Genomic DNA, 13,439 nt, shown 5'->3' with positions numbered 1-13,439 from the left:
CCCCCCGGGGCCGATTGGCCCCGCGGTGCCGATCGTCACGGCCGCACCGCCCACGGGGGGAGGGGGGGCGAGGAAGGGAGGGTGTGAGGGAAAGGCCTCACGGCGGAGGGCGCGACGGAGCTCGGCCAGCCGGTGCCCCCGCGGCGGTGGCCCGCGTTCCCCTCTGCTAAAACGAGATGGAGATGGGGGTCAATGCCTTCGATTATCGTGTTTTTCCCCCTTTGGAAAGTTGTGGAGGGAGTTGCTGGGTTCTCCAGACGGAGGCTGGAGGAASCAGGCCTGGCTGCCCGTTAGTGCTCATCTGGGCATCTAGAGCGTGCTCGAGAAAGCGTGAAATATAAACACACATGTTCTATCCACACGCTTYTATTAAAATGCGTATGTTAAGCATCTTCACTGAAACAAGGCCTAAATCTCCTATTTTTTTTTTCTTTCCAGCTGTTTCCTTTCTCGGACTGGGCAGGGAGCAGGCAGTGAGGTGGTGCCAGGACAAGCAGAGACAGCAGGGGAGGGTCACYGTAGCTGGGAGCTGCAGCTCGGTTTAACAGGGGAGTTTGGGCTGCAGAGCTACTGAATATCGAGCCTGAGCCTTGGAAACCGGAGGCAAGGAAGCAGAAGGGATGGGAAATGAAGCACTCTTGCAGCCAGGCTCTTTCCAAACTCCCAGGGCTCAAAATTACAAGCTCTAAAGTAATCGTAATTAGCGAKGCAGTGTGCATGCAGCCAAGGAAGCCAAATGAAACAGGTGGGCACAGGGATGGCAGCGCCACTCTAGGATTCCCCTGCAATGACTTTAAATCCTGTTTCCAAACTCCAGCAGAACTTTGGATTTCATTCTTGGAATTGTCTGTGCTGTTACTTTTGCCGATGGTAGCTGATCCCCATCTCTGGGCCACACCAGGAAAGAGGAGATGTAGGCATCAGGCTGCTTGCACTCAGCAGCCCATTTTTCCCGCCACTCTCCAAACAATACAAAGGTTTTCTTTCCAGTAACTTTTGGCTGGCTGCATGAAGTGACCATTTCCAAAGAAACACGTATTTCTGCTGCTGAGCAGGACCTTCTGGCACAGAAGGAATGGATAGAACAAAACATCATGTTGTGCAAAAGGACTGAAAACGCTGGCTTTGAGAAGAAACGCAGCGCTGGAAATAGTAAGGGAGGGTGAGTGCTTGGGTTGTTTTTCCATGTAAAAGGTTTACAACCTTCTCCTCCACCTCCAGCACAGATGGGATCTTCATCCCTCCTCGAAGGGAGCAGCATATCCGAGTTGCTCCTATTCAGAGCCAGCACTGGTGATCTCCATCCCTTTCCTCTGATTATTCCCACCAGACGCCCAGGACATGGATCTTCTTGGAAACGCTCTGGTTCTCTGTGCCCACATCATATGGAATTGAGCTAGAAGGCACAACCACCTTTATCATGTGCACAGAACTKGCTTGGTTGGGGTTTCAGAGCCTTGTGGAACAGAGACGTGCGCTGGGCACATTTGTGGGGCCACGTGGGACACTTGGCATCACCTGCAGCTTTCGGATCGGGACCCAACATTTGCCAAAAGCCCCGCTGAGCCACAAAGAGCTGCTGCTGACAGCACGGGATTAGCAGCAAACTGCAAACACCCCCTTGCTGCAYGTGTGCCTAGAGGAAAGCCTAGCAGGGTGAAGAAGTTTGGCAGTGAGGAGGGAGGGCCCCAGGAGCCTTCCTTCAGAGRATGAAGGCTCCCTCAGAGGAGCCACCCTGTTAGGGGTGCCTGAGGGAAACTCMAGAGCAGCCTGAGCTGGAGGACCACTCTGGAGGTCACTCTGYCCAGGCTGACACTGCTCCGGGAGACAGCTGGGTGGGAAATTGTACCCGGGACACTGCAGCTGCACCAGAACCACTCTGCAGACAGGCTGTGCACAGCCCCAGGGATGCTCTCAACACCCCTCTCTCATGAACTCCTGGGCACTGGGACATGCAGCCCTTCCAGACGGATTCCTTGCTGCTTCTGATTCTTTTCCAGCTTTCCAGTGCTTGTGTCTGACCTCGGTTTGGCACAGCCAAGCCAGTCCACACCCAGAGCACAGGGGAAAGCTTCTCCCTGTGCTAGTCCCAGACACTGGCACCCCTCACTTTTTTAGGCTCCAGCTGAGCAAACACAGGTGCTGCTCTTCACACCCGCCAGCTGCCCTCCTCCGGGGCACGAGTTCTCTCATTGGCTCTGGGGCTTCATTTGCACAAGCTGCCTTTCTTCTTCTCTCATCCCAAAGCTTCAGGCTGTGGTTGCTGCTCTGGGACTGGCATCACTTAGACCTGAAGGCATTGGGGATGCCTGGCAGCCTGGGAGTTCCCCTAATWTTTGTGCCCTACATGCCTGCTCAGAGAAGATGCCTGCACCCCCAAATCCTGCAGCACCAGACAGATGCCATGGCCAGGCAGATTGATGTCCTGGGGCTTGTCAAGGCCCTGGGAAAAGGGTGGCTTGTGTCCCCCCTAGCTATGCCAGCCCATTGTGCTGCCTTCCCTCCAGACACTATCCTGCCTGCCCAGGAAAGCTTCCTGCAGCCTGCTTATCTCTGTCTTAGCCTCACCCAGGCCAGGAGCAGCCCCTAAACACCGCTCTGTGCTCCTCAAAGTCCAAGTGTAGCCAGGGATGGGGCCAGCCTGCTTTTTGAGATCACAACCTGTGCAAAACCCTAAATTCCTTCCTTCTTTTGTCCTGCCCAATGCCCCCACGACAGCAAAGAGGAGGGTCACTGGTGGTATATTTATATATCGATACAAATAAAAACAAAACAACTCCCTAGAAAGTAATGACAACAAAAAGATTTCTCTGAGAGCAAAATAGGAACATTTACAAATACTTCTGGCTCTGGCTTGGATCAAGTTAATGTTAAATACAAAAAAAACAAACACAAAAAAACCCCAAAAGAAAACAAAACAAAAACTCCCAAACCTTGAGCCCTCCCTCCCCGCTCCCCGAGATTATAAAAAAATAAGAATATACACATTCAAAGAGCTTATTACAGTATAAAGTTGGGGAGGCCCAGGCAGCAGTGGGGGCTGGGGCCAGGGCAGAGGCTCATCGCCTCTCCAGGGTTTGGGGTTTATTCTTGCTCAGCGCTTTCCCAGCCCATGACTCAACGCAGGGCTGGGCCTGCGGGTTCCTAGTGGCAGCTTGGGAAAGCCGGGCAACCTGGAGAGCCGGTCGGTYCCCGTGTCCCCATCACCTCGTACCTAGTGACTCCCACAGCAGCACCCAAGGGCCAGGAGATGCCTGTGAGCTGAGCACCCCCCGGATTGGGACAACCCAATCCTCCAGATCCTCCCAGGAGCAGAGCTGCTGTCTCCACGGGGAAGATGAGACGAGGAAACGGAGGACACCATCGAGTATCCTTGTGCTTCCAGAGAGATGGGCACAGGAGCGGGTACCGGGTCGCAACGCTGCCCGTGAGGGGAATTGAGGGGAAAGGGACGACAAGACAGAGCCAGGACCAAACTCACCGCTCCAGAGATCACAGCAGTGAGRTGGCAGGACAGCGGGGACCCTTGGGAGCTGCTAAAGGGGAGGTTGTGTATATGTATCTATATAATAGCTGGGGGGTCACAGCAGGGGTATATTATATACACACATACATACAGACACACAGATGGAGCATCAGGTGAGACCAAAGCACGTGCCTCTTCCTCAGCCCCAGGACTGGGAATACATTTCCTAGGACTTTGCAAAGCCCCTCTCTAGGTACAGCTTAGGTGGTCCCAACAACAGAAAAATAAAATTAAAAAAAAAAAAACAACTCTAAGAGAAGACAAACCACCTCCCCAACCRACCAAACCCAACCGAAACACAATGGGGAGGAGTAAGGGCCCCTCCCCATGCCGGCGAGTGGCAGCCACCATTTGAGTTGAATAAGGCACAGTTCCATAGCAGTGCTGACAGCTGAGGTGCTCCCACGGCTCTGCTGAGTCCCGGCRGGCACTGAGGCGGCTCAGGCAGCCCCCAAGGATGGGCAGGGGGCTCTGCAGGAGGGCGGCGTGTCTCAGTGCCCCGGCGAGCTCTTCTCCTGGGCGGCCCGGCTGTGGTTGGTGAGCAGCAGGCCCTCGCGCTGGGCGTGCTCGAGGATGGCGGTGTAGCAGAAATAGTACTGCTCGGGGGTCTGGATGCTGAAAGCGCGCTGGGTCCGCATGCGCAGCACCGTCTGGTAGATGTTCAGAGTGCCCACGTCCTGCAGCTGCGACAGGCAGATGTCCAGTGCGCAGAAGGTACCTGGGGACGATGGTGGGGATGGCATCAGACACCAAGTGACACSATCGCTGCCCCTTGTGAGAACTGGAGTGGTGGTGCTCAGCCCTACACTGATGCCCCATGGGCATCTGGGGACTTCTCCCATGTCTGATGGCCGCGGGAAGTTCTGAGGATATGTGTCCCAGGTCAACCAGCTTACACACAGAATAGATGTCCACGGGATGGAGATACCCCAGGGAAGCTGGACTTGTCCAGCTGGACCCCACCACCCCAAACTTCCCTCCCCATTACCTGTCCTTCCAATGCCAGCGCTGCAGTGCACCACGACTGGGGGTCCCCCAGGGTGACCCTTGAAGCGAGGTCCCAGGGCGCTGACAGCCACCCTCTGCTGCTGCTTCACGGCCCCCAAAAAGTCAATGAGAGTGGCGGCAGAGGAGGGGACGCCATAATCCGGCCAGCTCAGGTACTGGAAGTGGGACACCAGCCGCCGCTCCCTGGTCTGGGAAAAGCAGGCGGGTTACACCCTCTATCCTCCTCTGACCCCTGGTGCTCCTGTGCCATTCTCCCCCCCGGCATCTGTGGCCACGCACCTCTGAGCTGTGGATCTCCAGGATGGTTTTCTTGTAATGGTTGAGGTTCTCTACGCCCAGGTTGGTGATGGTCAGGGCCCCGAAGCACACCTGGAAATCCTTCTCCAGGGGCCAGTACTGGCCGCATTTCCTCCTGCCTCCCTCCTCCAGCCTGGGAGCAGGACAAGGACAAGCTGGTCCTCCTTGCCCTGCCTGGGGCATCTCCCCTGCCCCCCAGCCWCGGTCCTTTGGGGATCCCACAGGGACCAAACAGTCTGTCCTTGACACAATGTCCCCSCTCTGAGAGGCTCTGGCTGGCACTGCTGCTGTGGGATCACTGCACCGAGCCCAGCACTGCTCATCCCACACCAAAAAAACGCTCATTTTGCACAAAAAAAGAGGGCTGTGTCCCTCTGTGAGCACTCACCGGGTTGTCATCACGATCACGAGGACGTTCTGCTCCCACACCATGCGCCAGAAGTCACCGTAGGTGTTTTCTAGAGGCCCTGCAGGRATAACCCACACATCAGCCCAAAACCTCATGGATTTCAGCAACCCCTTTGCCCAGCTGTGTGTACCAGCCCCTCATCACCCCCACAGGGAACCAGAGCCCCTTCCTATAAGGGCTGATCCAGGTGTGGATCCACCAACGCTCCTAGGAGCCACCACTGATTGTCCCCCGCAGCACGAGGTCCCTATGGCTCAGCRCTGATCCCACCTTTCTGCTCATGCCTGGGCAGATGGGGCAAATCCAGGCCTGGGATAAGGACAGGGGGAGGGAGRGAGCTGCTATCGTGGATGGAGGAGAATGGATCCACTCGCTCTGTCCCAGGAAAAGCTTCAGTCCACTGGCTGGAGACTGGGAGGGGAAAAAATACACCTAGGGAGGAGTAAATAGACCTGGAGAGAAAGGGGACCTGCTGGGCAGTGCCCTGCTCCTGGGATGTCCCCTGGGGCTGGTGGCTGACACTGGGCAGAGCGGTGAAACCCACGGGTGCATCAGGAGCTGTGGTGGGGACACAAGATCATTTTGGGACGGGAGCAGAACAATCCTTTAATGGCTCAGCCATACCCTGAGTGCCGATGTAAGCGTTCCTCTGCTTGTAGCCATCCATGAAGCTCGCATTGATGTAGTCGGTCAGCTGCAGGGAGAAAAGCACGGATGAGACAAGGCCTCCAGAACCCCGTGTCGGGGACAGCTGTGCCGCAGCACCGCGAGTTTCCATCCCAGGCTGGCTCACCTCTGGGCGGCTGTACGGCTTGGCCAGCTTGACACGGGTTTGGTCCAGGCAGGGCACGTCCCCGTACCGGTTCTTGTCCTGGTTGTAGGGTGCTCTAGGAGGCGGGGGAGAGGGAAGCAGGGATGTGTTCCAGGCAGGGAAGGCAAAGGCAGCATCCCTCCCTCTGCCAGAGCCTCTGGGGCCCGTCGCCTGGGCTCTGCTGCCATCACCTGGCCAAAGCCTCGGGAAGCAGATCCCGGCCAGGTCCTGGTCCCTGCTACCCCCAAAGGCTGCAGGAGCCACAAAGGGGGCTCACACCATCCCTAGGCAGGGGTTCTATGTTGCTAACTCAAAACACCACACCCGAAAGAGACTGGTGGACCACCTCCAGCAGCAGAAGCGTGGGGAGAGGGGCACCCAGCTTTTTGGGGTGAGAGGGGCACCTGGATCCTTCCCCCTGACTCACAAAGAGCAGACGAAGGTGCCGGCCGGGCTCCTGCGCCGAATGTCTTCGTACTCCTCGTAGATGCCCCGTTTCTGCTTGTGGCTGACATGATCCAGCAGCTCCTGGAGGGTGATGGACTTGGGTCCAGGGACATGGACGGAGCCATTATCTTTGGGGGCCGCCAGCGGCACCAGGATGAGCTCGTCCAGGGGGTCGGGGTGCCCATTCTGCTGGGGCAGGAACCGGCAGTTCCAGCTCAGAGGGTCCAGTTTGAGGGACCCTCCAAGGTACTCAGGGAGGCATTCTCGGGGCAGGTGTTCCTTCAGCTCCGACATCTTCACCATCTGCACCTGTGAGAGGAACAGGAAAGGCAGGGGTGACTCCAAGAAGGTTGGAAAGRGTCGCTGGGAATGGGGACTGGGATGCTGAAGTTCTGGTGCTTAGCAGCTTCCAGCAGATGGGGCTGAATGGCACAAGCTGCTTCTGCACCCGTGTCTCAAAGGGAAAGCAGCCTCAGCCCTGCCCACCRAGGGTCCTTTGCCAGGGGGGTCCCATGCCACGAGGGTCCCACTCACCCGCTCCCGCAGCTTCTCCTTGAGCAGCAGGCTGATGATGGAGTAGGGYACACGGAACCACATGGGCGCTCCCACGATGAAAACCTTCTTGAGGCGAGCTGGGAAGGCACCCTGTGAGCATCAGGAGTGGGTCAGATCCACTCTGCTGTGRCAGGGACACATCCCAGCAGAGGTGACAACCAGCAAACAGACCCCACGATGACAGTGCCCCATCCGAAGTGTGCCTCGCACACGTACAGCTGYGCTTGTTTTTATGAGCAGATAAGGAAACAAATTACTTCCTTGGAATTAGGTAGGCAGAGGGTTTGGCTCCGCGGGGGAGAGGTGAAGACWGGGAACTGGGATTATGCAAAGAACACGCCCCAGCCAGTATTTACTGTTACTGCATTTTTTTCCCGAGATGGGAGGAGGCATCAAATGCCAGCATGATTAAAAAATAATTTGCATCTGTTTTCCCAAAAGCGCTGCCAGCAGCTGTGAGAGGAATCAAGCCCGGGGACAGCTGATCCCTCCCACCTGCGTGACACCACAGCCACAACTGTGTCCAGCCTGGCAGGCTCCCAATGCCCTCCTGATGTCCTGCAGGGCTGGAGCTGGTGCTCCTCGGCTGAGACACGGTCAGCGTGGTCTGGGGTGAAAATTGATGCCAAAACCACAGGACTCTGGGTTCTTGGTAAGCAAGCGGCCCGCATGCTGTCCCCAGACATCGGGTAACCCCCAGACACCACCTTGAGCAGATTGAGGATCTTCTTGCTGAGGTCCAGCTCGAAGTTGGTGTATTGTGACCCTGCCATATCGTAGATGAACACCAGCCCGTTCCTCTGCGTCTCAAAGCTGAGAGGGGAAAGAGCAATGTCAACCCCACAGCACAAAACTGCTCAGCTCCTGCATCAGCAGCTTGTCCCCACACTGACCACCCAAAATCCCTTCCCATGCTTCCAGGGGGACTCACAGACCCAAACCTTGCTTCTGCACTTCCCAGCTGCTCCACCACCTCTTCCTACAATCCTCATTTAAGCCTGGCTCATGCCTTAAGCCTGCCTCAGCAGCATCACCCATGATGCGTAAGGTCAAAAACAGAAAGAGCCCAGCAGGATAAATGGCRGGGGAATGTCCCGGTTTTGTATTTTTGGCAGGGCTCACATTACGTCTGGCTGATGGYGGGGCTGCCTCCTCCCCAGCTAAAGCCTGCAGGAATCTGGGGCTTCCCTAAACTGAACCCAGGGCGTGGACTGCAAAGAGCCCAGTTCTGGGCATGGGGGATTTTGTTCCCCTGCTGAACAACTCCATAAGGAGGACTGGCTGGACTTCACGGTATTTCAAGCCACAGGGAGCAGTGACCTTCCTGGGAGGGAGGGGGCTCTGCAGGGACCTGCTGCTGTGAGACAGGSCACCTCAGCAGAGGTGGACTCACCTCTCCACGGCTCGGTCCAGCAGATAGAAGAGTGCCTGGAGCACCACGTGCTGCACGCTCTTGCTGGGGTGGTGCAGCTTGGCTGTGAACAGGGCGATGGAGGCTCCCGAGGGGTCCCGCACGCTCTGCCAAGGAAACAGGGTCAGGCTCCCGCAGCATCCATGCAGAGAGGAGCTGGGATGAGCCACCCGGTGGGATAACTCAYGGGGGACCACCACACTTACCAGAATGGTGAACTTGCCACTGAGCAGCTCCGAGCGCAGCGGCTCCTCGTGTGGCTTCAGCTTCACAATTCCCTCCTTGAGCCGTGTCTCCTGCGGGCACGGAGTGGTGTGACAGGGGGCACAGGCACAGCCCACCTCTGCTCCAGGGGGCACCCAGCCATCCAAGGGAATCTCCACTCCATGGGATCATTTTCCAGCACAACCCCCAGTACAGGGAGGAGCAGCCTTGCAGCGCCAGGTTGGGAAAGTGTACATGGATCTATATCCTTAATATACAGGAAAATGCCCTGTGGGCAGCACAGAGCAGCCAGGAGGGCACCCCATGAGCTGCTCCAAGGGATTGGGATCGGTGAGATCTCCRTGGCGACCCACCTTGGCTGAAAAAGGATTTTCCAGCTGGGTAAAACTTGTAAGGGAGAGGGAAAAACCAAAAAGAGCAGGGAGAGGGTGGTCCTAGGGAGCAGGGATCCTCTGCAGAGCAGGAAGCCCTCGGCTGGGGGATTCCGGCCCCTTTTGCTTACCCGGTAAGAGTGGAAGAGCTCGATTGCCCGCAGGACATCAAACTTGCGGGCCATGAGGAACTTGACAGCCACATTCCAGGAGAGCGGGGACACATTGTACTGGCCCGTCCACTTGTTGATCTCCTCCAAGAACTGCTTGGTTGCCTGTGGGAAAGAATAGGGGTGTGTGGTGAGACAAGGTGAGAAGAGGAGGAGGAGGAGGAAGAGTGCCTGAGGAGCATCCCTCCTGGTCATTGCTGGAGCTACAGTCCTCAATAGCTCCTCAGGGTGAAGTGGGGAGCTCCACAACAAAAGGGGTAAGGGCAGCGGCGATGGAGACAGGGGAAACACCACACAGGAAAGGGAGCAAGGGGCTGAAAAAATGGCCTGGAGGCTGGAGGACACTTATGGAGGGGAGAGGGGAAGCAAAAGGAGGATTTTACAGGCAGCAAAATCCCATTCAGACACAGCACCCCCAGCACAGCCCCCTCAGCTGGCCATGGCCTCCTGGGGCTGCAGCTCTGCTGTGGAGCAGAGAACGTGGCTGTCAGAACACAGGTAAAGAACATGGAGGGCTGACATTTGGCCCACATGGACCAGCTCACCCAGTAACACCAGTTTCACGCAGACACACAAGACCAGGAGGGTCCCAGGATTCAGCTTTGCCTTCTGCTGCAGATTGATCCCCTGTCCCACACAGGAGCCCCAAGGGAGATACAGCAGCGCAGCCCAGCCTTTCACCACATCCTGCTGAAAGGATGCAGGCAGAACGGAGGGAGCCACCAAAATGCCTTGTTCCCACCCAGGCACATCCCAAAACGGAGCCGTTTCCATCCTCCCTAGAGCGGAGGATGGCAATGCCATCCAAGGAGAAGGAGGAGGGACTGGCAGCGCTGAAGGCTGGCTCCGGCAGCAGGGAGTGCAGGCAGGCGGCGGTGTAGGATGTCAGGCAGTAGCACCAAGTTACTGGGAGCTATTCAAAGTTACTGGGAGCTATTGAGCCAGAAAAGCTTGTCGGTGTTAATGACTTCCGACAGGAGGAAGCGAAGGGCTCGGGTTTATCAGCGGCACAAGGCTCAGCAAGGACAGCGAGCCCCTCTCATGGGATGAACTGAAGGAGCCCAGCTCATCCCAGGGGTCTCTCTCCCAGCCAGGAGATCCCTAACTTGGTCCCAGAGTCCCTCAGAGTGGCCGGGTGAGCACCATGGGATGATAAATGGGGCRCTGCAGGAACCATCCTTAGCCTTAACACAGCAACACATCCTACCCATAAACACATCCTATCCAGTACATCACGGCCACACCTCCACTCAGGCATCCCCTGAGGCGCCCAGCTGCCCAAAATCCAGGGCTGGAGGTGCAAACCCAAAATAAYGGCAGAGATGATCCTTCCCCACCATGCTGCAGGATGGTCCAGGGATGGCGGTGAGTGCCGGGCACGCTCCCACCGTCCTTGGACAGAGACGAGAGCCAGCACYGCAGCCTGAGATGGCAACCACACCCTGAGATGATGGGAAAGGGGTGCCCAGATGATGGGAAGGGGGCACAAAGGGCATGAGGGCAATGAGAASAGGATGCAACATGTTTTGGGTCTCTTTCCTTAACATCTAACCTGTCACACTTCACACAATCCCATTCCACAGCCATCACGAGGGATGCCAGGCTTTTTGCAAGGGGAAGACACGCAAGAACAAGCGCTGGCTTTGCAGGGCAGCTCAGCCATGAATTCCAGCTTYCCCTGGGAACAAAACCAAATTCCAAACTTACCAGTGCCGCCATTCAACAGCAGGGAGCCGGGCGTTACGGGGCTGAGCATCAATGCCAGACACAGCTCTGCCCCCTCTGTGCGCTCCACTGGGTCCCATCATCATTCATAGCCCCGATCCCACATGGATTTATGCAGGTGTCAATCCCAGCGGAGCAGGGATTGCTCCACACGCCAAAAACAAAGCCTGTGACCCAGAGCTTCGGCACGAAGGCTTGTTTGGGCAGCGCTGGGGGTGAAATTGTCTGTGGCCAGGCGTTCGGAACAATGCTGGTCTTTGGAGTGCTGGCGTCATCCRCGGCCCYGCTCCGCCACGCCGGRGCAGGGTGGTGACAAAGCCACCGGAATCTGGGGGCTCTTCCAGCCCTCCTCCCCCAGGTAGCAAACCTACCCCTCCTTCTTCAGCACGGGGAAGTGGGGGATAAATCTGTGAAAATTGCAGCTCAAGGAAAATTGGTTTGGCTCCTCAGGGATAGGCTGGGGARGGAGCTGCAGAGAGATAGTAGGAGATATCCCAAGGCTGGCCTAAGAGGCGAAGGGTAAATTTCTCCCTGGTTTGCTGTCGGTAATGGGAGAGTGGAGGAAATCTCGATGGCCCTGAGAAGGATGAAGGGGTRGCAGGAAGGGGATGTTCCAGCCCARCCCACCACTTACCCATGAAAWGAGGGAAAYTTCCACTATTTTGGCTTCCAAGCGACCAAGGGCAGCACCAAATGTAGCCTTCCCCACCCCAGGCTGATGATCCAAACCTGRATCCAGTAATTATTGCAAATATCCCTTGACCTTCTCCATCCAATATTCCCGCACAAACCAAACATCTCAGATCCCTCTCTCGGGACGCTGCTCCTGCTGCAAATCAGCCTTCCTTGTCACRGCACGGTCTCCTAAAACCCTGCTTCTGGAAAGCTTTGCCCCCTCCATGACACAGGAGAAACGCAAATCTCAGGCACTTGTGGGGACAGAGGGCAAGAACACTCCCCATTCCTCAGGATTTTATCAGCCTGGAGATAGCAGTACTGCTCTCAGGAGGGAAAAAACTGGTGCTCTGCATTTGCTGAGCACCAGTACAGGCTGCAGGAGGGGCTCTTCCACAGAGGTTTTGAGACCTCAACACCTCCGTCCCAACCCTCCTAAACCTCYCTGTAGAAACGAAGGATTTTTAAAGGAGAAAACCAGTCAGCCCACCAGCTGGAAAACCGACCATTTTGGAAGGAAAACAGGACCTTGAGCCTTCTCACCGCAGCCCCCAGCGCCACCAAGGTGGCCAGTGTGACAGCCGAGAGGGGCAGAGGGAACCCGGCAGCTCGCCCAGTCCCGCTCCCAGCTCCACATCCCCACATCCCAGAGGGAAGCCCAGCGGCCACGCGTGGGCAGCCCTGGGGAAAGAGGACAAAGGAGAGGACGGACAGTGATTGCTCCGGCCACCCGAGGCGCTCCGGCCGGCCCCCGGGCCCCGTTCCCCGAGCCCAGCAACATCCTCCCGCGGTGACGCAAGGCCGGCGGAGGAAGCCGGGACGTCACGGGAGGCCTGGGGCGTGGGAAGCGCGTGTACACGCATCCCCACGCATCATCCCCACGCACCATCCCCACGGCAGGGAGCTGCCAGCGGGGACACGCTGCTTCGGGGATGCGGGACCCACGCCCCGGCACCCACGGAGCGGGCGAGCGGGAGGGCTGGGGGGGTGCGTGGATGGGGGTTGTAGGGTGGGCGCTGCGTGGGTGGTTGGGGTGGGGGGGCCTTGCCATCGGGAGAACCGCCTCGCTGGGAACAAACAGCCTCGCAAGCCGGGGTAGCCAAAAAAATGATGGGGAAGGAGCGATGGGGCAAGGAACCACCGGGGTCCTGCCCAGCCCAGCGCGGGGAAGGGGAGCCCGGCGGGACCTACCTGCTCCTCCTCGGCGCTGAGCTCCGCGGCCATGCTGGGCGCCGGGCCGGGCTGGGCTGAGCCGAGCCGAGCCGAGCCGAGCCGGGCCGGTCTAGGCGGAGGGCGCCCCGGCGGAGCCCATCCCCGGCGCTGCGGGCACCGGCCCCTCCCGGCGGCGAGGGCGGCTCCGCCCCGGGGGCCCCGCCGAAAGTGCCGAGAAAATGAAAATAAAATGGAAAAAAAATAAATTAAAAATTAAAAATATAAACGCGCGCGTGTGTCGGTSTGCCTGTGTGTGTATGCCTGAGCCGCCCGCGAAGTTTGGCTCGGCCTGGGAGCGCCGCTCGGCTGGGCCGGGCCGAGGCGAGCTCCCGCCCCGCTCCGCTCTGCCCCGGCGGGGGCGGCGGCAGGAAGCGCCCGCAGCCCCCGGTCCCTCCTCCCCGTCCCCTCCCCGCGGCTCGCCCGACCCCGCAGGGCGGGCGGGGGACAGGAAGCCCTCCCCGGCGGGGGGCGAACGGGGGGGCAGCAGCCGCGATGGGGCCGGAGGGGCCCGGTCACTCCCCCCCGCTCCGCGCCGGCTCCCCCCAGCCCCGGTTCCGGCCGCGGCGGGCGGGAGCGCCGCCGCTAAAATGGTGGCAG

At 58.2% G+C, this 13,439-nt stretch overlaps 1 protein-coding gene across 1 annotated transcript; it reads right to left on the bottom strand.

The window, feature by feature from the left end:
* Positions 1-2,725: 2,725 nt before the first annotated feature.
* On the bottom strand, positions 2,726-13,215 carry PTPN9 (protein tyrosine phosphatase non-receptor type 9). Its single transcript, XM_057368733.1, has 13 exons — positions 12,822-13,215; positions 9,192-9,335; positions 8,671-8,760; positions 8,447-8,571; positions 7,761-7,866; positions 7,033-7,143; positions 6,479-6,807; positions 6,034-6,127; positions 5,865-5,934; positions 5,220-5,298; positions 4,814-4,964; positions 4,515-4,722; positions 2,726-4,244 (listed from the first exon to the last, which is right to left on the bottom strand). Exons 1-13 carry the CDS (start codon positions 12,852-12,854, stop codon positions 4,018-4,020), a joined length of 1,767 nt encoding a protein of 588 aa, XP_057224716.1. The 5' UTR covers positions 12,855-13,215; the 3' UTR covers positions 2,726-4,017.
* Between the last annotated feature and the right edge of the window lie 224 nt (positions 13,216-13,439).

The sequence above is a fragment of the Malurus melanocephalus genome, unplaced genomic scaffold (assembly GCF_030028575.1).
Source record: "Malurus melanocephalus ecotype Western Australia unplaced genomic scaffold, MMel_1.1 scaffold_96, whole genome shotgun sequence".
NCBI classification, from domain to species: domain Eukaryota; kingdom Metazoa; phylum Chordata; class Aves; order Passeriformes; family Maluridae; genus Malurus; species Malurus melanocephalus.
The sequence above is the reverse complement of the archived record's forward strand: the minus strand, read 5'-3'. Positions and strand labels throughout refer to the sequence as shown.